Source organism: Pangasianodon hypophthalmus, chromosome 2 (genome assembly GCF_027358585.1).
Source record: "Pangasianodon hypophthalmus isolate fPanHyp1 chromosome 2, fPanHyp1.pri, whole genome shotgun sequence".
NCBI lineage: Eukaryota > Metazoa > Chordata > Actinopteri > Siluriformes > Pangasiidae > Pangasianodon > Pangasianodon hypophthalmus.
The window spans coordinates 27,608,075-27,634,233 of NC_069711.1; the positions used below are offsets into that span (position 1 = coordinate 27,608,075).

At 38.2% G+C, this 26,159-nt stretch overlaps 1 protein-coding gene across 1 annotated transcript in view; it reads right to left on the reverse strand.

Annotated features, from left to right (window-relative positions):
* Positions 1-106: 106 nt before the first annotated feature.
* The window catches only part of asic4b (acid-sensing (proton-gated) ion channel family member 4b), a 38,760-nt gene continuing 12,707 nt past the window's right edge, over positions 107-26,159 (reverse strand). The window contains exons 2-10 of the mRNA XM_026933490.3: positions 8,920-9,064; positions 7,176-7,303; positions 5,690-5,843; positions 5,097-5,150; positions 4,745-4,898; positions 3,953-4,044; positions 3,543-3,622; positions 2,695-2,862; positions 107-1,306 (exon numbers count right to left, since the gene is read on the reverse strand). Coding sequence (XP_026789291.3) covers positions 1,202-1,306; positions 2,695-2,862; positions 3,543-3,622; positions 3,953-4,044; positions 4,745-4,898; positions 5,097-5,150; positions 5,690-5,843; positions 7,176-7,303; positions 8,920-9,064 — 1,080 coding nt within the window. The 3' untranslated portion in view covers positions 107-1,201. The remainder of the gene's footprint in view (positions 1,307-2,694; positions 2,863-3,542; positions 3,623-3,952; positions 4,045-4,744; positions 4,899-5,096; positions 5,151-5,689; positions 5,844-7,175; positions 7,304-8,919; positions 9,065-26,159) is intronic.

Here is a 26,159-nt window from a genome sequence, read left to right on the forward strand (position 1 = left end):
TATTGATTTTCCTTTGATTCTAGGACGAGTTGTTATTAGTATTTGGCTCCCAGAGGCACTATAGGCTATTGTTTCATTCTAAGAAACATGACACATGGAAAAGTAACAAAATGATTTAACTGAGCACTTTGCCAACTCACTTCAGCCCTGTCGGCAAAGTTGGCATTTTCTGTTTTCATGAGAACTGCGGTTGGCATTTCCCAGCAAAGGTCTATAACAGGACTGTGTGTATTTATAAGATCTGTGAGAACATGTATGAATGAATCAGATGATACGAGACAGAAAATGTGGTGAGCAATGCAGCCACTGAAAATGGGTGTGTTAGAAATTCTCATCAAGTGCACTAAGAAATGATCAATTTTGATACTATAGTTACAGTCCATATTAAACACCGTTACAGCAGTTCAGTCCTTTCTGGTCATCCTTTGAGCAGATTAAAATAAGAAAATAAGATGCAGCTTGTGTCATATCCTCGAGGTGAACACGCGCTGAGGCTTTTTTGTGTGGCAATTTCTCTAAAATGAAAAACCTCCCTAAAAATGATAACTGTCTGTAAATTTACCAGTATGTGTGAAAAAAAGTGATAATTTGAAGTATTTAGTCAAAAAAAAAAAGAAAATAATAATGATAATTAAATAGTATGAAATACAAAAAAAAATTAAAGCAAAAGTAAATGATAAAAATAAATTAACATATTTGATGAATTAATCAAAATAATGGTATTATTAAATGCAAAATTAACAATGAAGGACACAAGATTTGGGAATTTCACCCCTCTGGTAAAAAAAAAAAAAAGAGTGTTGTGCTTGTCCTTCTCCACTGAGAAGATTAATCGGAATGTAAAAAATAATAATAATAAATGCTAAACGTCTACTGAAGAACATAACTGACATGCAGTATAAGAGCATGTGTGAATCAAACTGGCCTTGTTCCACCGGTGCAACTGCAAGACGATGCCAATACGACCACGTGCTGATGTAACGGAGGCGGTTTGAACCAGTTTGACCCCCCACCTCGCCACATACCTTGACTGGCTGAAAGGGGGCATTCAGTGTGAGCTCCCTGTGGGTTTGACTTTGGCTGCAGCTTTTACAGGTGATAAACATAAATGTCCAATTCAAGTGTGTGGTTCCATCCAAGGGCCAAAAGTCTAATGAGAAATTACAGGAGACAGTGGGGAAAACTAAAGAGAAATCATCTCCTAGCAAGCAAAGTCGTGCTGTCCAGTGGCTTGTGTGTGGTGGTTTGGTAACACTGAAGCTGGATATACACTGTGTGGTTGAGCTCTCGTTCCATCACTAGCCTCCTGTTGACAGAAAATAGATGACAATAGTAAGAACTCATATATAGTAGGCCTAAGCGGCTTTTATGAGAATCGGCTTTTTTGTAGTTCAGTGCAACTTCACAATAATGCCTCTGTACAATTTAAATAAAAATCACTTTTTACTACATATACATATACATTCACTGGCCATTTTATTAGGAATACAATGCTCATTCCTTTGAGATTCTGGGCCATGTTGACATGAATGCATCACATAATTGCTGCAAATATGTCAGCTGCATATTCATGCTGTGAATCTCTCATTCTACCACATCCCATATGACTTTTGTTTTGTGACATGGCTCATTATCATGCTGGCTTTGATCAAAGAAGCAGTAAAGGGATGCGCATGTTCAGCAACAATACTCATCAGTTTTGCTTGAGTGATATTAATGGGCCCAATGTGTGCCAGGAACACATTCCCCACACTATTACACCACCAGCACCAGCCTGAACTGTTGACACAAGGCAGGTTGGGTCCATGGATTCATGTGCACCAAATTCAGACCCTACCATCTGCACGACGGAGCAGAAATAAAGATGAATCAGACCAGGTGATGTTTTTCAAGTCTTTAACGGTTCAGTTTCCGTGAGCCTGTGCCGAGAGTAGCATCATATTCCGGTTTGTAACTGACAGGAGTGGACCCCTATGAGGTCTTCTGCTCTTGTAGCTCATCCACCTCAAGGTTCGATGTGTTGTGCATTATGAGAGCTTTTCTGCTCACGACATTTGTAAAGAGTGGTTATTTGAAGTATTCTGTCTTTCCTATCCATTTCCACATGCAGAACTGCTGCTTAGTGGATGTTTTTTTTTAAACACCATTCTGTATAATCTCTATAGGCTTGTGCATGCAAATTCCAGGAGATCAGCGGATTTGACATTGTCTAGCACCAGCAGCCATACCATGGTCAAAGTCATTGAGTTTGATGTGAACATGTGAACTGAAGCTCTTGACCTGTATCTGCATGATTTCATGCATTACGCCGCTGCCACACGATTAGCTGATTGGATAATTGCATGAATGAACATGTGTAAAGGTGTTCCTAATAAAGTGGCATGTGAGTGTACATAGGTACAGTACACTTGCTGTAATGTGTGCAGTTGCTTTAGAAACTGACTTAGAAATATTAATTTTGTGAACGGAATCTCATGAACTGTAGAAATTTTGACTCTGTTCTCACAAAATTTGCTCAAATTTGGTCATTACTTCACTTGTAAATAAAAACATTAATGCATTGATAGTGCTGAAAATTCCATATTTCGGTAAATTAAAGTGCTGGAGAATTTTTTGACTGTGAGAAGTTGTCTCTGATTCAAGTAAAACAAAAGGAATACTCAACTAAGGTATTCTTTAATTCCCTGGACTTACCTTGGGCTTGAATTCCTCTAGTCTGACTGTTGCAATGGTGCTTGGTGTTAGCTGGGCCCTAAGATTCAGATCACGGAGGTTCTTTGTTCTCTGCGTCTGGTTCCTCTGGCTCTGTTGGTTCTGGTACTTTTGTGGTCTCATTAATCTTTTGATCCTATATTTGATTACCTTAATGTGGGACAGAAATATAATTAAAGACAGTAAAGCAAGAAAAGAGACAACATAAATGAGAGAAAAGACTGTAATAAAACCCAATCTCAGCATATTATTTAATAACAGTGATTACTTAAATAGTGCTTTTCACACATTTAAAATGCACCTTGCTTTACACAATGTGCAAAAGACAGAAAAGAACAATTACAATTTTTAAAAAATGTGAGAAAAATGAATAGAAAAGACATTTAGTATGGAATACAGTATTTGTATTTGTAAGTAAACTTATTGCATTTTAAAATATGATATTAACTCTCATTCTCTGACTCCTGTTTGTCCGGTTTGTTTATACTCTCTCTCTCTCTCTCTCTCTCTCTACTGATTGGCTGCCAGCTCCTGCAAGTTACCACGTATTCAGACTTCTTTCGTGCCTAAAGTTGGGGTATGATGATGTTTGACATTTCTGAATATATGAGCAAAGATTTCCAACCAAATCCGACCAGACACAGCACTGACTGTGAATTCCTATTAGAAGATTGTCAGCGTGACTCACAGCACCTCAGCAATATTATAAAGCTTTTTTTTGTCCTTCAACTCAATTGTCATTTTTTAAATTATTAACAAAAGATTCTATGCACTGTACTTTCAAAAGAGGGTGCAATAGGGTGTAACAACATTTATACATTAAACTGTACCTCATAGATGTAATCGAGTATCTCTAATATTGTGAGAACACTGGCTCCAATGAAAAGTCCCATCTGGCCTCCAATGTCCCCTGAATGTCACACAGACAAAAGGAAAGCTTTGTATGAGAGTGAAAGCACAGGAATATTGGTGGAATCCAAATGTAACATCTGCATCAATATTGTGCCTAAGTGGCTTTTTAATGATGTGTATGTAATTCAGTTTTGCAATTTTGTCTTTGAGCTTTCAAATTGAAAAGGTCCACTTTACTCCATGCTGCTTACTGTAGTGCAACTTTTACAAAATGAATGTTTACAAATACCGTTTCTGATCTTCACATGCTATTAGTGAACAAATGTTTTGTGAATGGCATCATTAGAACACCGCGAGCATGTGTGTGTGTGTACACGACAAACCCCACCTAACAGTCCGGCTATGTCGTATGCTTTCTTCTGCTCGATTGTTTCGTAGTTCAGCGCTTCAAAGTAAACATCCAGGACGAGGAAGTTGTCCCTGCAGTATTGGAGATAAGCAGCAAAACTATGACATTCTTAATAGGAACATTCACTATCCTATTGCCGAAAAAAAATAGGAAGATGTCACTTATTGTGTTGTTATAAATAAAGGATTGTCAGTGGCGAATACAGGGAGAAAAATAATTACTGGAACGAACATAATCTCAATTTAGAGCAATCTATTTAAAAAGCGCTACTTCATTTAGCCTAGGCATGGAGGAGGCAAATTACATTTTCATTTTCAATATTGCAGTTTTACAAACAATAGTGAAGGAAATCGAGAGAGACGTTGTGATTATCAGAGAAGCTCGGACAGTGAAAAGATTTTTTTTTCCTTTGGCAGGCTTATTTTCCTGCTGTATTTGAATACACAATTAATTATTATTTAGGAAGGAGCTATTTCTATCATATTAACCAACTAGAAGATGGGATGTGTGTGTGTGTGTGTGTGTGTTTTCTGAAGCCCAGATGTTCTCACGAGATTTACAAAACCAATTCAATTCCCATAAGTGAGGATGCTTTTCTACTCATATTATGCATTTTATTTCAAAAGACATGTATGTCAAACATAATTTGGTTTTGGATTAGATTTAGACTGATGATGTTAGAGATTCAGATAAACTTAAGTTTAGGTCCTCACAAAGGACTAATATGAAAATGTGTGTATATGTGTCATAGAGTGTGTGCATACAAGTCACCTGATATACTCCTCAGTTTTGTGGTACTTGCGAGAGAGGTAGCGTGCTGACCCTTTGCTGGGAATTTTAACCATAGAGAGCTCTTTTCCATAGCGTGTGACGTTACAAGGAGTCTCGCACACACATGGATCTCCTGCGCTTATCTCCAGCAAAGCTTTATGAGGGACAAAAATCAAAGCTCTGTCACTAAAGCACATATAATAACACTATAGTAGCACCTCAGTTACTAATTCAGTACACATATAGCCATATAGTATTAAATGATAAAGATAGAATTAAATCTAGTGGCATGAAGTGTTAGGTACATTAATTAAGTGATTATTAATAAATTCATTTTTGGAGCAGATCTTACCAAGTGCTCTGTCAACACATTTCACTTTTGCCGGTGTACAGATATCCGCATTTCCTGCAGAAAGACGTTTGCTGCATTGAAAAGCTTAGAACTAAAGGTTCGAAGTCTACCAATGTGTATGAATGCAGTGTTATATAAATAGGAATGATGTATGTACATATGACTTGATGGTAAATTGAAAGATGAATAGATATGACATGATCGGTAAATGAATGGATGATTTATATACCTTCCCTTAAGACATAATCTGATTAATGCCCTCAACACTTAAAAAAAATTATAATGATCAGACAAGAATGACAGAAAAGGCAATGGCAAGGAAAGAGGTCAGGATACTGAAAGCGCGAATGCCAATGAGGTATGTCATTCTTGCATATGACTGGCTCATCTAAGTGGAAAGCTCATTACATAAATGGTCCCGAAATCCCATTTCTGACAGAGGCTTTGACTGACAAGTGTGAGGATGATTGACGGGTCTACTGATAGCCTGTGCCAGTCAATAAGAGTGAGTTTACAGACGAGACATGCACATTAATAGCAGCTTATCAAGTGCGTGAGTGCATATACATACACACTTATTAACAGACACACACCTGGCATATGTATCATCCGACAGTTGCACTCTCTCTGCACCTGGACGCTCTCACAGTGCAGTCTGCAGGCGCTCACGCTGTAGGTGTCGTATCCAGGGATCACTGGCTCTGATGATGCACGACAGTTTCCCCAGGGCTGCGGCAGGTACGACAGCTAATGGGATGATTATACAAAGAGAACATTAGAGGAGGAAATCTCTTCATAACTTCACATCTTTTACATTTTGCAGATCCTTTAATCCAAAAGTGAAGTGAAGCAGAATCCTTCTCAAGTACAGAGTTGTTAAGGAAGCTATCACTGATAAGATACCAGGTGACCAGAAATAAGCTATAAGTTGCATCCACCTATAGCAGTGTTTTCTTGCACAATGTCATTCAGTTCCATACATAGACAAGCATACCTGGAATGAAGTTGTTGGACAGACATAGAAAACTTGGGAGTTAATAGGAACTGTATGTGAAACACCAAAATAGGCACCACAAACTCTAGCTGAATTAAATAAAAGATACAAGTGGCATCCTTACGTGACAGGATTGGTGCTGTTATTAAGGCAATGAGAGTCCCATTTAAGCACAAAGATTGGAGGAAGTTGTAGTACACAGAAGGGCAGAATTTACAGTAGGCGTGTAACGCTATGACATTACCTGTATCTGTTTTGTGCTCCAAATATTCATGTCCCTGTCAGTATTCAGATTTAAAAGTAAGCATGGGCTAAACCTGAGTGTTTTGGGGTTTTGGTCTCATGAGGCTCATCATTGGTCTCATCTGTTTATCTGTGCATTGGCATTGGGCTGTTTTTTTTTTTTTTTTTTAAATCCCACTCATGCAGTTATTATTTTTGTTTGCAATATTTCCTAATGAATTCAGTTGGTTCTGTTTCCCAAAATATAAACAGAATTGCAGCCTGATGTAAACGACTGTGATCCTGACCAGGCAGGATGAATGAATGAACCTCATGTTCATGTTAATGAATGTGCTCTTTCTTTATCCTGCAAGGTTCAAATGTGAAAGTAAAAGCTTCCCTTTCTCATTTTTGTTTGCATTTGTTGCATCCCTTAGTTGCACATCTCTAGTCTCAAATAGATGTGGGCAATATGAGCAAAAAAAAGTGTACCTTTTATTCGTATCTGTATTTTTATCTGTTTAGAACAGTTTGGTAAAATCACTTTTTACTTTGCCCACCCGTATATTACTGGAGTCAGGAGGAGAGAGTTGCAAAGCAGTAAAGGTCCTGTGCTAGTAATTTGGACTTGGACTTGAGCAAAGGCTTTAACCATAAACTGCCCCTGGGGTGGTGAGCAATGGCTCCTGTGCTCTCATAACTTTCTCAGTATTAAAAACATCCCTTGGATATTAAAGAATATAGCAAAAAAAAAAAAGAATAAATAAATGCTTTACTAGCATTCTCATCAGAGCTATAACTGTGTGCCCTTGTTCCCTTGTTTATCAGAAGCATATTTTATAACATTCTGGACTGGAGCATACCCTCTGTTCCTGGCAGGACACGAAGGTTTGGAATCCTGGTGAGACTCCAAAGCCCAGCTCGTGGATATAGGGAGGTTCATCCTGACTATGAATCTGAACACGGATCCCAGCCTCCAGAGTGGTCTCATCTGTGGAGACAGTGACAGAAAGCCACTTTACCTCAGGATGTTTTTATGTTAAGGCACTGACTGTTGTATATCCAACTATTCACCACATTTCCATTGAATACATAATGAATTGTGTTCAGGTAAAGACACTGCTTTCTCATTTGTTTCTCCACTGCTGATAATCTGACATGCTGTAATGCATCATGGGCTTCTTAAGACTGCACAGATTTTATGAGTACTCAAACTGTGGAACAGACATTGCAAAAAAAAAGTCACTTTTTATTTTCTGTTTTAAATATAGTCACATAACATTATGTAAAGCACCTTGAGATTATATTGGATATAAATGGTGCTTTATATAAATAGGCATATATAAAACTATATGAACTAACTTTTAAGGAGCATATAAAAACTACAGAATTTATTTGACTGAATATGCATTGTGCTACACAGTAGGCCAAAGCAGTCTCTGTTTTTGTAAGAAGGTTCAGTTTTTTCACTGGGTGCAGCAGGTAACTGGATTTGTTCTATCAGTCTGTAGTGACTAGCATACATTTCTATACTGTGGTCTGTTGGTGAAGCAGGGGACATCAAGCACCACAGTTAACTCCCTCTGGACACACTGGATTCAGGCACAGAGAAAAAGGTGTTCTTAAACACACCTTAAACAGTTCCATCCATCCCATTCTATCTATCTATCTATCTATTATTATTATTATTATTATTATTATTATTATTATTATTATTATTACACTAAAGTGAAAGTATGTGAAAATCTTTTAGACTGTCCACAGGTAAATGTACTCCATCCATTTTCCATACCTCTTATCCTGCACAGGGTTTTGAGGAACCTGGAGCCTATACCAGGGAGCTCAGGACACAAGGCAGGGGACAAACCCATCACAGTGCACAATCAAACATACCCATTCACACACTATGGACAATTTGGAAATGCCAATCAACCTACAATATATGTCTTTAGACTGGGGAGGAAACCAGAGTACCTGGAGGAAACCCCCTAAGCATGGGGAGAACAAACTCCACACATACACACAGGGCAGGATTCGAACCCCCCAACCCTGGGGGTGTGGCACAACAGAGCTAACCACTAAGCCACTGTGTTCCCTGTGTGTATGCATGTCTTTTCTTATGATTACTTTCATGGAAAATCCAACAACATCCAACGAAATTTTTTTCACGAGATCCATTTTTTATGGTTACAAATTACCTTTCATTTATGAATGGTCAATGAGAGTAACTGGCTCTGGTATTGATACAAATTGTTATGTATTTGACTGAACATTTACCACATAATTACTATGTTGAAAGTCTAAACATGGAGAGTAAAAAGTCTGTTTTTGATTGTAATGTGTTTGAGTAAGGGTGTAAGTATTAATTTCCAGTTATACTCCAGTACAGTACAAATTCATCTGGATACAGCCCCTGGTACTTATAATGGAACTGTTTGTGATCCTTATTACACATATAGTTACTTGTGTATTATATGTTTTTATCTTCTATCTTGTTTTTTATTGGTATGAATGTTGGCAGTATTGATACCTACAACAAAAGAAATACCATGAACATCTTGCACTTGCAAGATTCTGTTTCTAAACAGTACTTTTGCGCTGACTCACTGGTCTCTCTCCAGATGGGGAGGTATTCATCTTGTTGTATATCCAGCATCAGTTCTAGGCCGTTCCCCATGCCCCCCTGCCGTGTCCGCTTTGGTGAGGTCTTGTTCCCATTGAAGGTGTAGCACTTCCCATAGCGCGTGTATACCTGCAGTTGAGAAACACACATAGCACATCAATATATAGTTCTCTTTGCTTTCATGTTTCATGTGACAAATTTCAGTTGTGTTTTTTTGCGTGGCATAAACGGCATAAAATAATCATAAAGCATAAATGAAGGTTTTGTCCATGAATGCACTTTGGCAGTGCACTTCATTTTCAGTCAAAATCAAGTGCCACTCTTTTTGTCTGGCACTGGATGTCATCTGAGTAGGAGAGACAATGTTCAACTTTTCTGTTAATGTAATTTTTTTTCATTTATAAGAGCCAGCAACACTTATGCAATATTCCTCTGTGTCTTTTAATGAATCAGACAGCACACCATGGCCCTGGTCCTTTGTGATGGAGGATTTGTAGCTACAAGTCAAGTCACCCTTAAAAGCAGAAGGGGAAAGATGAAACACATGATGTGTGGTCTCTTTTTTTGTATTACATGTACACACATTCACGCAATTTCTTGCTATAACGTTAAACCTGTTTTTGAGCATGTTCATTGTATGCCAGTTGCCAAAGCAAGCAATCTGGTTGTAAATATTGCAAATAGCCTATATTTAAGAACCATTACGACTTCACAGTTGCCATACATCCAGTACTACATTCCTCTTCCTCTTGGTCAGACAGTGACAATTATAGACAATTACACTCATTCTGCTGTCTTTCCCTTTAAAGTAACTTCTGGTGGCTTTGTCAGCATAGTGTGATTGATTAGGTCTTTAAGGGGTCATTAGGAGTGCTCTGCTTCAGCCTAAAGCCAAAGATCAGCACTGCCTGAATGGTAATTAATGGGTATGTGGGCTTCGTATAATAATGTTTTTTTTTACGAGAGAATCTAAAGATAATCATCAACATTATGCTGTATTAGACTAATCCAATATAGATTCTGAAAATTTCCAGTGAAACTGTAATTCAGATTAAGAGAAATATTTATCTAAAGCTCAAGAATCCATGATTTTGTATCAGATTATATAATAGATTGATTACTATTTTTTATGAAGATGTTTCTTTAAAAGATTAATCTGTATCCATGGCACAGGAACACATCCTGTTGAAACAGGACTTCTGCTGGTTTCTCTACTTCATCATGGATATATGCTGAATAGAAAACCCCAGAAGACAGAGAGAGTCAAAAATTTTCCCTTCTGAATCTGATACGCCTTCCTCCCCATGAGCCAGATTTGTACTTCAGCAGATGATATGATAAGCCAGAGCGAAGCAGATGGGATTAAACCTGTAACTTCTCCACCCTGGGGGCCAAGAGAATCTCTATACAGTGCAAAGCATGCTGAACTCATACCCCTCCTTCCACCGTCTCTCTGTCCATCACTCCACCAGCTTTTAATAGCATTTTACACCATTTCTTTCTTAGTCTTTTCTGATTCAGGTGACACATGACTGCACCTGACCAATGATTATAAGGTCATTAAAAGGCTCACAGGATCAGCTGTACCATTAAACACAACACAAGGTGCAGGCATATTATTATTAACAGGATGCAGGCATACTATCAGGCATATTATCATATTACTCGTGAATAAAACAAACAAAATAAAATCTCATTGAAATGTCTAAATGTATATATAACTTTGTGTATGACATGTAAATGCATTATAAGTGGTTTTCTTTAATGACCTGTTTACAGGATATTAGAGGTGCCTCCAGCATTAGTGGCTCCTGTCATAAAATGGGCAAAAATGATTGCATGAAATAAACATTATTCAGATTTTTCCACTCAATTAATAGGACAAACAATTTAACTTTGTTCATTCTCATTGGAACAATTTTTAGGTATTACCTTTTTGTTATAGCCTTTAATCATGTACTGTATCCTTGAAGTATAAATATGAGATTGCGCATGTGTAAAAATCAACTTGTTTTGAATTACCATGGGAAAAGCCAAAGAGATTTCAACACAAAAAAGAAAGTTGTTGATGTGCACAAATCAGCTACTGGATATAAATATTGTTGTTCCTCTTTTGGATGTTCCCGTTAGGGGTCGCCACAGTGGATCATTGGTCCGTGTATTTGATTTGGCACCGTTTTTACGCCAGATACCCTTCCTGACACAACCTTCCCCAATTTTATCCAGGTTTGGGACTGGCACTGAGAGCGCACTGTTGAACGCATATAAATATAAAAAATACATGAACAGTTAAAAATACGATTAGGGCTATAAAAAAAAGGTTCAGATGTCTGAAATCTGCCATGAATTGGACCCATGAGCACACTATCTCCCCACACAATGAAGAGGATGATGAAGGAGGGAAAAAGCCAGAAGTCAAAAATATTAACTGAGAGGTGCTGATTATTTTGAAACCAAACTTCTTAAAACAGTTTTTGCTCATTTTCATGAAGGGTACTAACAATTCTGGAAGTCACTCTATATGGAACAAGAAGTGTATACAGTATGTATGTGTATGTAACTTTAATTACCTCTGACAACACAAGGTCCTTATTTTGGCCAGTGGAAACTCTTATTATCCTCTCAGTTAACGGTGAATGTGACACAGACAAAAACGTATGCACTTGAAGACCATGCACATCTCTGCATCCTTCTAACCAGTGCTGAGTTGCAAAACTTTTTTTAATATAGCCTTGTCAACTCCCTTGCCAATACCCATCGTGGGAAAAGACTGACACCATCTTAAAGAAATACCCTAGCATTTTTCAACCTAAGTCTATCCACTGCATCTCTAGTGCATGTGCAAATACCGTGGATAAGCATTTTAAGTTTCCCTGCGTTGAGAAAAGAATGGAAAACCTGTTTACTCAAAACTTGTTTACAGTACTAAAACCTTTACGCTGTGACTTAGGATGAGACAATAATGAGAGAAAGTTTTAGCTGTCAAAGTTGTTCTTAGCTTGAACAATCTAGAACAATTTTTTTAAAAAAAAAAAATCTGTTTACTTACACCCTCTCTGAGGTTTTGTAGCATCCATAGACATTCTTCCTGGTTTACTTTAAACAATGCTGACTACGTTACTAACACATAACCACAAATTCTTCCTTGTGCAAAATAACAGACAAATGAAAAAAAAAGAGAGAAGAGGCAATATATAACAGCTGAATAACCCCTTGTATGCATGATATTCCAATTAAAATACTGCTGCTACACAACAATGATTTACTAGAACCTTCTCACTGAACTGGAACACATTACAGTGAGGGGAAATAAGTATCCAGACACTTTTGCTTTTGTTATTTATTGTACTTCCAATGCATATATCCACTTCAAATTTACTCACATAATGTCTTTTGAGTTTGATTTGCTTATAAATATGAATTTTAAAAAAGCATGTATACATAAGCAAACTTCCTATGTTTAAAATGAAATTGATAGGGAAAAAGTATTTGGACACTACACTAAAATGATATGTAAAGGTTACATAAAAATAAAACTAGAACTAGATATAAATGCTTGCAAAAAAATCTTCTCAAGCAAATTGCACCTAGTGTCAAAATAAAAGATGTTGCCACTGGTTGAGAAGATTTTATATAGAAGTAGCAATCATGGTGAAGGTGAAGAAGCTTCCTAAAGTTCTCAGGGAACATTATTAAACAACACTTGAATTGAAAAAAGTCTACAAAGCCATTGCAAAGACTTTAAACATCCCTGTCAGTACAACTGATTCGAAAATATGCAGGTGGAAAGTTCATGGAATCACATTTTTTGTCCCTGGACAGGTGCAGCATGCATGATTTCAAAATGCACTCTCAGACTAATAATAAGAAAGGTAAGAAAGAAACCAACAGTCACTTGAAAAGAGTTGCAGGACAACCTGAAAGCAGCAGGAACAACAGTTAGACAGAGAACAACAAGCAATGAACTGCACTGCCGTCATCTCTGTTCCTACACCCCATGCAAACTCCTCTGCTTAAAAAGAAGCACAGAGATGCATGTCTAAAAGCACTTGTCAAAATAAAACTCTTTTAGAACAATATACTGTGGTCAGATAAAACAAAATTAACTCATATTCAGCTTATATTGGCAATAATTCAACTTGTGATGTTTGGAGAAAGAAGGTTTGCGTGTTTGATCCCAAGAACACCAAACCTACAGTGAGGTACCAATGTAGGAACATCATGATATGGGGCTGCTTCTCTGCAAACAGTACTGGGACATTACACATCATCAAAGGAAACAAGAATGGAGTGATATACTGGGACCTATTAGAGGTGAATTTAATCTCCTTGGCCATGAAACTGAATCTGGGGAGAAGATAGGCATTTCAACAAGAAAACAAGCCCAAACATACAGCCAAATAACTCAAGAAGGCCTTGCATGGCCTATCCAATCTCTTGTCTTGAATCCCATTGAAAATTGAGGATTTTGAAATTGTATATCAGAGTACATCAGAGGTACCCTTGTAACCTTGGGGAATTAAATACAATTTGGCAAGAGGAATGGGTCAAAACTGGACCACAATTCTGCAAAAAAGCTAATCATACCTGTGACAAGACACTTTACTGTAGGTGTCAGGAATCTGTAATAGTCAACTGCAGCCAATAGTCAAACTACATTTTCCCTATCTTTTTTATGCTTATGAATACATACTTTTTGTCCATATTTATAAGTACAAAGTCAAAATACATTATGTGTGTACATTTAAAGTGGATATGCACTGGAAGTATATTAAATAACAAAACACAAGTGTCCAAAAACTTACTTCCCCTTACAGTAACTAACTAATGATCTCTTTCACCCATAATGTATGTATAATGCCTGGATAACTACCAACAATGGCGTGAGGAACAGGACTCACCCCAACAGGACTTGGCTTGAACTGTGCTCAGAGTTGACAGTCGTACTTCCACTGTGGTGGGTACAGTGGGTATTTATTTATGGTGGGCCTCTTTGGGCCTTCTATGAGGAAGAGCTAAAAAGCCTCATAGACAGGCATGTTAGAGTTGGGATCATCATCACTGAAGTCAACAGACTTAGAAATTTGCAAGTTAAGTGATATGTGATATTTTAGGCAGATATCTTAGATTCAGCCACAAGGTAACTCCAATGAGCAAAATGACCAAGCTTATAACCAGATCAGGCAAGGGAGGTTCATCACAGGGCTACTTGGGGACTGTGGCAGACAGAGGTGCCTCACCTCCTTGAGAAAGGCAGTAATAAACCTGTGGTGCACTTTAATAGCTGCATGCACCTTCATACACCTCATACACCTTCAGGATAGATGGAGACTTGCTGCTGTGAAGAGGATCCAGGGTCAAGGTCAGGATTCTAGGATATGGACAATACCCATGGTTCAGGGCATGAGGTCAACAGCATTCACAGAACAATTTCCACATATGGGCATACATAGCCCCAATGTTAGGCACTCTTGCATTCAGAAGTGTTTACTGGATTGCTAAATCACAGGCCTTGGTTGGAGATTCAGTCTGAGGCAGCAAACCCACAGACTCAGACAACCTGGGGATGCCAAATCTCACCTTACTTCTTGAACATCAAACAATCTCAGGGAGAAAGCTGCTAGAGTGTTTTAACAACCAGTGAAAGGAGTGAAACCTAGTCTTTGCCTACCATCTTGTGGCACAATTACACAATTATGGCCCTTTGGCCTAGCATATGAACTGCTGTCAGTGATACCAGTTGTGGTTCGGCCCTCCTGAGATCCAGTGTGGAAAAGCCCCCAGCTGGACTCCTGCTAGATATGCCCTGCACTGCCAGCATGCTAATGATTTTGCTCCCTTAACTGAGGCAAGGGCATGTTTCAGTATTTGGGATCCAGTTGCAGACTGAGAGGCCAACAGTTCTTAAATGCTTGCAGTTCTAGCAAGCCTAGGGGAATTACTGTTGTGACTGACAGGTGGCAGCCTGGCTGAGCTGGCAAGCGTAATAATATCTGCCCACACTGAGATGATGGAGTGGCTAGGAAATCTAGCTGCATACGAGTGAATTTTGTGATCTGCTTTGATGTTTTTTTTTTCTTGTCTACGTTCAGTGTGAAATTAAGTGCCACAATGTAAGAGAGAAGGGTGGATATGTTCTGGATGGCCTCCTACTTGGTGAGAGCACACAGGAGCCAGTAGTCTAGATACAGTGGTATCCTGAAGGAACAAACGTCTTGAGACAGAGCAAAGATGTTGTTTAGGTCTGATATAGTTACATCACTAGCCCATATCCTTCAGGTTTGTGCTCAATAAGTGCTGCCTAGGGCCCTCCCTACACCCTCAAATAGATGTAGGGTGTACACTCATAGGTCACCAACAGGATGACTAGCCACTAGGGTATACGGAGGGCTGTTCTGAGCAGTGCAAGCCTCTGATTTACATGGGCTCTGCTCCTAGATCATTGATTTTAGCTGAGCCACATCTGCTGCCAAGTTATTCATTCATCCAGACAGCAAAGTAGACTGCTTTCCGGGCTTCTTGCAGTGCTTATCAGGTGTCACTGTGTCTGGCCATTTACAAACAGGATGTTTAGACTGAGGAGCTTGGGCCAGATTCAGCACTGTCAGCACTGTCAAAGCAGGAGTTGTCTGGGGCAGACACAGCATGCTTAAGATGGTCAATGCCAAGGCAGTGGACAGATAGCTCATACCCATCATTGCCCAACTATGCTGCCTACATAGTACAATGTGGACTAAGGAGAAAATCCAATCCAAGTATAGAAAAGCAGGTATTGGTGTGGATGGACTACCCACTCCAAAACAAAGAGCCGTAGATTATCTGGAATTCCAACTAAGAATAGCAGACAGCAGTAAACAGTGCATGTTTATATCCAGTTATGAAGTGGGAGTGCCAGCTGCATGACGCAGCAAGTTAGCCACTAGGGATGTGCATTCTGCCTAATTTTAATACTTGAATATCTGGAAAAGGTAATGAATGGATATTTGGTTAAATGCTAGGAAAGGGATGTTAAAAAATCTTCTTTAAGGTTTTTTCCTACTGTCATTGGCATTGTAACTTCTGGTGTAAAATGGCTTAATCTAACTTCACTTCCTTGCCTGGCTTAGTTAGATTTAGAGGTTTCATCAACCAAATCTGCTTCATTAACAGCTCTCATCCATGGCCCACTAAATTTGCCTTTAAAAATGCTATTATGAAGTCAACTCTAACGATTTGGAAACAATTTAAGCATCATTTTGGCCTACAGATTTTTTTCCTCTTGGCCCCAATAGTATCTAACCCCATTTCCCATCTATCCTTGATAGATGGTGCATTTCTTTCTCGGCCTGCCTCAGGTATTGTATCTTTTAAAGATCTCTAAACTGATAATACCTTTGCATCCTTCCAACAGCTGTCTGTGAAATATTGTCTCCACAGACAGCATATTTTTTCAGACACTTTTAGAATCGTAGCTTCGGGCATAGTACAAGCAGTCAGTTTCCTACCTTCCCAAAAACTACACCTGTAGATTCCTTTCTTGCCCCTCTGTCTTCTAATAAGGGTATGATATCACAATTACACATTTGATAATTTGAATATTTGATTAATATTCAAAATGTAAATTATAGAAAGACCTCTTTTGAACCTGCTGCACTCTCAGCCATTTTTGGAGTCCTTCCACCAACTTTATCACTGCCCAAATATAGAGCTGACCTTGTAGCATTTTCAAAATTATTGGCCAAGCATCTGATCTTACTTACATGGAAATCACTTTCTCCTCCAACTCATTCATTATGGATTCATTTTGTATAATTGCAGAAAATCAGATGCACCATGAGGAATTCTGCAAAAAGATTTGTATTTATTTATGTGTTCCTTTGTTTGTTTATATTTTCCCATTTATTAGTATTATTATTATTATTATTATTATTATTATTATTATGTACATTACTCACTAATGGCTGACCAAGTTACATGTATGCCTCTGTTTGTTTTTGTCTTACAGTTTAATTCAGGGTGTGTATGGTACATATATTCTGCCTCATATATTTAACTCATATATTAAAACAAAGACATTTAAGTTTAAGACATTTAACCCTGTCTCACATTCATGAGAGTAAAAACAGTTCACTCCTGATACAATTTTCAGCCCGATGAACACCTCAAACACTGCCCCAGTGTGCTCACTGGATCAAAATATTGTGAGCTGCAGCGTCTCTTTTTCGTATTTCCTCATTGACCTCCTTTAGATGTGGAGGATCCTATGACACCCCAAGCTCAGTTAACTAGCAGAACCCACCAGAATGTGGAAGAGTTTAAGGGAGAATAGAGATTGGTATTGTCTTGCTTACTCGACAGACAATCACTCAGCTCAACGAAGAGCATTCAACATGAACAAAGTGTAACAACACACTTTAAAAATAGACAGAATACCAACTCAGTGAATGCAGACAGTAAATAATATTCACACGCAAGAGAAAGCATTCCAAGTTCTAGAGCTTATTAGAAGTGAACATCTAAACATCAGTGAGTGCTAAGTGCAGAGCAGTAGAACATGCATTGGATAAAAACTGACTGAGGGTTAGCAGATTCTCAGTAGTATCTTAAAATAATGCTTGTAATATCAGAAATACTGTGTTCATGTAGTCAGACACACAGGAAAAGAGGAATGATTGTGTTATGACAGCAGGATTTATTGTGCATACTGCATCATATGTCACTACATCAGCTTGTTAGAATAATGTAACATGCATGCGCACACACACATATGGTTATTTAGGTAAAATGGGTGGAATGAGTGGAAGAGAACTTGCATATTCTATGTTCACAATAGCAAGCAGATCAGAACCAGCGATCATTCATTTTCTGTGTACACTCATGACAAAGAGCCACGAATACACCGACAGCGGCAAGCAACAGCATGACAAACAACACGTGAATAGAGATTTTCACTGTTCTATGCAAATTGTGTATGATGTGCTAAAGTGACAAATCGAAATGATCAATGGATTCAAGGCACAAATGATTTCTAGGACCAAACCTATGGAGCAATGTTAGTTCAATTTTTTTTCAGTTCCACACTAATTAGCTCCCATTTACAGTTTGATACACAAAACATAAAACCTTAAAATCTTATTCTGTCATATTTTACCTCTCATTAAATGTGTTTAGAGACATTACAAAGATAAATAAAAAATCGGTTGAGTTCGCTCGCTGTTGCTGGGGGTGGCCCCATATGGACGGTCTGAAGAACCATTTGGATTGCTGGGGATGGCGCCACCTGGGGGCTGTGGAGATGGCTTGGGGATCACATATGGGGAGCTGTACTGTAATGGCCTGGGACTGCGATTGCTGTAGTGGCTTTGGGGCTGCGGTTGCCACGAACACCTTTGTACTCAGGACTCCATCAGTGGACAGAGGTTAGATTTTAACCAGCCGGACTTCTTGCAAAAACTGTGATGAATTTATTGGTTGCACAATTGCACTATTTGTCCATATAGTACACAATAATAGAAGGGATTTATTTATAATTGTACTATCGGTTGCGCCCAGATGAGGATGGGTTCCCTTTTGAGCCTGGTTCCTCTCAAGATTTCTTCCTCATATCATCTCAGGGAGTTTTTCCTTGCCACTATCGCCTCTGGCTTGCTCATCAGGGATAAATTCACATATTTACAATATATTTTTTGTGAATCTATTTATTTCTGTAAAGCTGCTTTGTGACAATGTCCATTGTTAAACCCGCTATACAAATAAAATTGAATTGAATTGAAATAAAGCTTGGAAGGAAGTAGCAAGAATTGTTGTCCCTCTGGTGAGTGTATGCAGCTAGTGCAATTAGCTTGCTTTGCAAATCTGCCAAGGAAAATAGTATGAAGTATAGTATTTAACATGTAAATCAAACAAGGAATTTTCACACTGATGAGAGAATTATATAATTTAATATTATTGTTTAACTAATTAGTTTTACATTTCCGTTATAAGTGTGTTTATGGTAAACCTTATTTTTTTTCAGCACTGGGAATTTCCTGTGGTAATCACACATAGACTACATGGTGGATAGAAATTAGGCTGAAAAATATTGGAGTATTCCGTCAAGGGCTATTTTAATAGGTCAGTGAAATAACCCTTTAGAAGAAGAACGTTGATGTTAACATAATCATTTCATAAGCAAGAAATATTTAATGCTTGAAAACTATAACATTTGATGAATTTTTTTGAACTAATCTGGGTTTAGCATAGCCATTTGTCCACAGTATCCAGTGTAATTTTATTACTAGTTAGTAACCTTGATCATTAGCATGCTAGCTCGTAAGCAACACAGGTAGTTTGAGTGCTAACCAGTTAGTTAGAAAAATTACTCTGTAGGTAGCTCAAAGGAAAGAGACCTTACAAATTGCCCAGGAAATCTCCTCAGGAACAGTGCGTTCTAAGTGAATAACTACTTGTTATACCCCTTGTGCTGAAATGAGCCACCTGTTTGATGTATGAATGAAGTGTGAATGTAGAATAAGACACAAAATGTAGAATAAGTTGCCCTTATTCTACATTAGTGGAATAAGTGGCCCAAGCTCTCACATATTTTTCTTTTTCAGTGTTTACAGTGTTCTTGTGGCTTTGAATTGAGGAAGATGAAGAAAGTGTTTTAATGAGAGTAGGAGGATCCTGACAGCTTTGGGCAAGCAGCTGTGATAGGTAATCCAGAGTGGCAGGATGATACCCAGGATGATTAGGTGTGTGTGTATATGTGTTAGGGATGCACAGGAGACATCATCACTACCAGCCCTGCCTCAGGCGTTTTGTTTGTGAATGAGTTTTCCTGTTTTTAATTAATGTTTCAGGTTAATTAACATAATAGCCCACTGCTCCAGCTTTCAATCTATTTTTCAATCACATCCATGCCTTGCAGTTCAGTCTCATCTAATCTTTATTTCAGAAAAGTTTATAATGGATCTATGTGTCTTTTAAACAACATCCAAGGATTATATGACTTGTTGAAACAGGTTGCAGAATATTGGACAATATTTCTTGAGGAACAGGATTTTTCCTGCACTGCTTCATCTAAATGTGCAAATGTTGTGGTTTGGCCCAGTGCATATTTTAGCCTAGATTCAATGTAATTTCAGTATTTACATTAAAACCAACTATCAGGTTTGTAGTGATTTTAAATAATAGTACGTAGTATTAGAGTTTGCTATTTCAGTTAGAATTTTTTTTCATCCTGGTCAAGGTCGCAGTGGATCTGGTAGGAAAACACCCTGGATGTGACGCCAGTCAGACCCTATACTTACAAATTTGCACATGCATCTATACCTAGGGGCAATTTTGTGCAGCCAGTCCACCAACAGCATGTTTTTGGGAGGTGACAGGAAACCAAAGAACCTAGAGGAAACTGACACAAACGTGAAGAACATGCATAAGCGCACAGACAATAACCAATAACAAGCTCAGGATCAAACCTGAGATGCTGGAACTGAGCCCTCTCTAAAATTACACCTAAGTGTGAATGTGTGTGCATCATGCTCTGGATCCACTATGATCCACTTATCAGGATAAAGCAGTTACTGTCGATAACTGACTGAATGAATGAATAGATGCACTTGTCGTTTTTTTTTTTTTTTACTGGGGGAGTCGCCTTGCATCCATCTCAAGCTCTATTTAGACACCAAGTTAATCTACTAAACATTAAACTGATCATACTTCTCTAAATTTCCTTTTCTCTGACATATAAAAACAAAAGGTCAGTCTCGCTGATGATCAAGTTGCCTGAAATTGCATGAACATTAATAATTGCATCATGACTGAATGGCACTTGTTCCCCAAAATGCAAATTATCAGTGACCTATCAGTTCTGGGTGAATAATGATATTTCAGTGGTTGTCACTGCTACTCCATGCTACCCCTTAACTCTGCCTTTGCCCCAGCTGTTTATATTAAAATTGTTAATTATATTAAAATGAAAATTAGATTTTTCTTTTTACATACAGTATGCATTTCCTGTAAATCCTTTGGGTACACTTACCAACTCTATATGTACTGTATATAATGGAAAAAGCACAGAGTTTCCAGTTACGCACAATCACATTATTCCTACACTCACTGGACATTTATTAGTTACTATACAGGTACACTTTGTACACTGTGTAATGTATTATGTGTAATGTTATGTATACTCCATTACCAAGTTTTAGAGACTTGAGGTTTGTCCTGGAAGATCTATCTCACTCCACATGAGGAGCTGTTCAGGACTGCGAAACAGGCTGTGCAGCATCTCTGGCATGTTTTCATGCTGTGTAAATGGATTATTTGCTCAGTAAGGATGTCTCATTTGCAGTGAAAAAATGGGATATCCCCTACCTAAAATGGCTCACAGTTACTATTCAGTCTCACACAAACAGCAATTTCCAAACATGGTACACACATGAAGAGAGATGAGCATACACACAAATAGCCTTATCCTGTTCTCCTTCTGCTCAAAAGGGCAAAGGAAATGTATTATGTAGTGGTACATGTTTACTCGAGCTGTTCTGTTCTATTCTGTTCAGAAATCGCATAGCAGTCTGGGGTAGAAAGGCGTTATATTTCTCTCTCTCCCTCTCTCTCTCTCTCTCTCTTTCTCTTTTATGTCTAAATATAACAGTAAACTGGATTCAAATCTATTGTGGAGACTGCCGGTGGCATAAGAACTGGTTCCAATCAAAATATACACAAGGCAAGAATACATAAATGAAATGTTTCATCTTATTTTTTCAGAAAATCAGTATTTCTACAGAGTATGTTTTTTGAGGGAAAAAAAGAAAGTAAACTAAAGTGTAGAGAGCCTAAACTGAGAGGCTAAATTTAACTCTTTGTCCTGTATGCATTCACACACACACTCAAACATTGAAGGTAATTCAGCACAATCCCAATTCGATCCACTTTTCACATTTGACTCCATATGGTGAGTTTTGTTTAGATTCCCATGAGCTCAGAGTCACCTGTTTCATTTTCTGTTCGGGCGCGTGCAAAGCTAACAAAGGCATGATATCTGCTCACTCTCATGCTTGCTATTCTCCCTAACACACGCTGAGGACAATCAATGCACCACATCATACTTAATAATCAGCTTGATTGATCTCCTGCCGAGTTCCTGACCTCCGCATCCTGACTCACCCAGACCATGCTGCTTTCATCACAATCTCCCACTGTTCTGTGTCTTCCTCTCTTTTCTGTAGCACATTCATATAATACTTCCATGATGATTCATTTACAGGCAGTATATGAAATTACACTATACTCATTTACACACTAACCATATGGTGCCTACCTTATTTGCAAATTTAAAAAAAATATTGTTGAAGCTTTACAAATCCATGTATACTTCTGTACCTTCTGAACATTCTGCAGTGCAGTGGAAGTCAGTGAATGACATTTTGTCGGTACATCAAGCCGGCCACTTCATTAGGAATGCTTGCACACCTACTCATTGTAGTTATTCATGTTCACCACCAGGTTTATCCACATCACCTGATCTTTTTCCAATCTTCCACTGTCCAGTTTTGGTGAGCCTGTGTCTACTGTAGCGTCAGATTCCTGTGGCACCCGATGTTGGCTTTTGCTGTTGTAGCCCATCCAACTCTAGACTCAATGGGTTGTGCATTCTGAGATGCTTTTCTGCTCACTATGGTTGTAAAGAGTGGCTATTTGAGTTACCAAAGCCTTCCTGTCAGCCTTCCTGACCTCTCTCATCAACTTCCAGCAGAACTGCTGTGCACTGGATGTTTTTTGTTTTTCACACCATTCTGTGTAAACTCTTTACTTTGTTTGGGAAAATCCCAGGAGATCAGCAGTTTCTAAAATATTTAAACCAGCTCTTCTGGCTCCAACAACCATGCCACGGTCAAAGCCACTGAGATCACATTTTTCTCATTCTGATGTTTGATGTGAACATTAACTGAAGCTCTTGACCTGACATTAACTGAAGCTATTTGATTTTATATATGATTGGCTGATTGGATAATTAAATGAATGAGCAGGTGTACAGATGTTCCTAATAATTTGGTTGGTGAATGTATATTGATGTAACCCTGTCAGTGTTACTAGAGTGATCTTTTGTGAACATATAAACGCAGGTCATGATAAATGCTCAAATTTATAGCTGTATATATAATTTCCCCAGATTTTTTTATGATGTCAAAGTTAGAGAAAGTTTTAGTCACAAGCACAAAGACATTTCAGTCACAAGCATATTGTGATGCTGAGGAGCTCTTGTGTAGAAATTCATATTCAGCAGAGCTTCAGCGCTGCCTTTCCAGTCTCGAAGATGGCAATAATTCAGCTATCAATCTGTCCATATTTGTCACCTAATTTAGAGTGAATGGCCTATTACAAGTTTATGATTTAGGCTGCTTTATGCTGACACACACGCACGTACACACATGCAAAGACACATTTCAAGTGCTTTTATGTCTCTAAGGCCAATCATCAATTCCCAGAATGCAGGAACGCACAGTATCAAGGAAATATGCCTGCTATTTTTCATTTGCTCAAAACTCCTGTCTTGTGTGTGTGTGTGTGTGTGTGTATGTGTGTGTGTTTTCCTCTCCTGTCCTTGAGCAGTTGTTTTGAATGTGTAGTTGCAGGTAGCCTTGGGCTGAATCAGAGCAGCAGATGCTGCAGTAGAGCTGCAGGGCTCCTCATCTGCTCTCTTTTCTTGTTTTTTTCTTATTTTTCTTTTTTTAGAGAAACACTACAAGTTCTGTTACGAAGTCCAATTAGCATTTGACAGAAGCAAGACTATAATTCTAATGTCCTCTTTGGCCCGATTTGTTTACACTTCTTAGAAAAGCCTTACTCGTCATCTGCGGCATCAAAACACAGTAATACTTTTTTTTATGGCAGTATTACTGGTTTCAGGGGCAGCTTGTATGAACGAGCTAACCCTGTCCTGTCCCTGAAAGATAAAAAGTCATTTATATACTGTAAGGTTTCAGTTTTGGCATCTGCATCAGATTATTTGCTGATAATAAATGTCTTAAAGTGGAGTATTTTGGACTTTTGTGGAACAGCTTCACCAGAGATCATAAGAAAAATACACAGAATGGTATGAAGAAGCAAGGCTAGGGCTGATTTCCTTCTAGCCCAGGCTGTAGATTCATACAGCCTGTTAGTGACAGCTGTTTTGATTTCCATTTAGGCTAACATTTTCCAGCCCATGTCACTGGCACATTTGAAACACATCATTGAGCAATGAGACGGCTAATGTGAAATACAGTCACAAGTCTAAAGAACTGTCTAAATGAAGTGCCATATTTGCATGATGCCTTTGGAGGACTAAGCACACTATGGGTGTAAGGAAAACTGTATCTGTTTAAAGCTCCAAATATACATATCTGTATCTGTATTTGGATTTAAATCTGAAGAGTATGTGACCTAAAGGATCTAATGGTTTTTCTTTCTTTTTTTTTAAAACAGAGATATGCATAGGACTGTTATTACTTTTGTTTGTACCTGCCTGCGGCATTTATAACAAATTTACAAACTAGTAGCCTAATATAAACCACCGTGACCCTGACCAGTCAGTTACTAAGGATGCAGGAAAGAAAACTGTAAAATCATCCCTGTAAATGTATTGTTACGTTAATGAATGTGGTCTTTCTTTGTCCCACAAGCATCATATCTGACCTCTTGCTCGATTGAAAGTAAAAACCTCTGGTCGGATGCACACCTCTAGTCTCAACCAGATGTCAAGTGAAGTTTGAAAGCTTTCTAAAGCAATTGTGCACCTCCTATTTGTATTTGAATCTGTTCATTTTATCTGTTCATTCTGAGCATGTATTTGTATCCTGTAACATCCCAAAAGCTCACATTGTCCAATCAAAATGCAAATCACACAAAAGGACAGATGACAGAACCACAAGTTAAGTGTTTTTTGTGGTTTAAATGAAACTTTTCCGTTTACCATGTTTGGTATTGGGAGGAAACATGGCATGAAGCCATCGGAGCACTATGGACTTTAAAAAAAAAACACTTGAACACTTAAAAAACATAACACTCACAAATGCAGCTGCATATTTGTGTTTAAGTGTATGTGCAATACATTTCTTACATCATTCTTATTATATCATTGATGCGCTCTCTTTATATTGTGCATTGCTCACCAGTAATAGTTTCACTGTCGAACAATTAATTTGATATTAGATTTTAGCCTTTTACATCAATACCAGCTGTCCTGATTAATAATAATAATCAAGACATTCTTAGATATAGAAATGTAGAAAGAATATATAGAAAATAGAATATTCTCTTATTAAGATGATATATTAAATCAGTATAGAGAAGAAGATATATTAAAAGTATTAAGAAGATATATTAAATCAGTATAGAGAATCATCAGAGGCCTTGGTCTTTCTCTACCTGTCTCCCTTGTCCTCGCTGTCTGCAGCTTCATTGTGACTCAGAGTGTTATTGTATTCTCACTTTTCGTGTTTCTTTGCTAGCATGTATGCACATGTTTGTGTATGTGTGTGTGTGTGTGTGTGTGTGTATTCTTTGACCCCAACACCTTTTAACACAACAATATCCATTCACTCCAGCACATTTTGACACATTTTTCTGCACTGAATCACACCAGAGATGGAGATATATCTATGCTGCAGGGAAAAAAATCAGTGGCATTTTGACATTGACCACAACAGTTTGCAGCATTACAATACAATGTCACGCACTGTCAAGATCAGCCAATCATTCATGACGTCTTAGATATAAGAGGTTAGAGGTTATGAGAGATGTCAACAAGTCTGTCAGAGCTAGGGGGCAAAACGTGGGTGTTTATATGTGGGTGTTTGTGGCAGAGAGAGAGAGAGAGAGAGAGAGAGAGGAAGAAAGAGAGAAATAGAAGATTGAAAATCTTCCAAACAAGCAAGCTATGTCAGTCTGTGTGACATGGCGAGATCTCCTATGTTTGGCATAGTGTGTGTAGATGGTGAAGTATAATTTTTGTGTGATTAAGACAGTGACAGCTCAGTGTTTGAAGTGAGTGTCGTTTCTCTTTCAGAGAATAGCAACACATACTGCATAACAGATTATTGCCTAGTTGTCAGAGGAGGAAATAGTTGAAAGTGAGTACAGATACAGGCAGAAAGTATAGAAAAACAGGACATGTAGCCTAACAAGATAAAGAAACTCTTTGTGTTAAGCAATAATTGGTCGAAGTGCAGTCAGTCAGTCTTAGATTAGAGGAATAACAGGTCTGACAGACTGAATT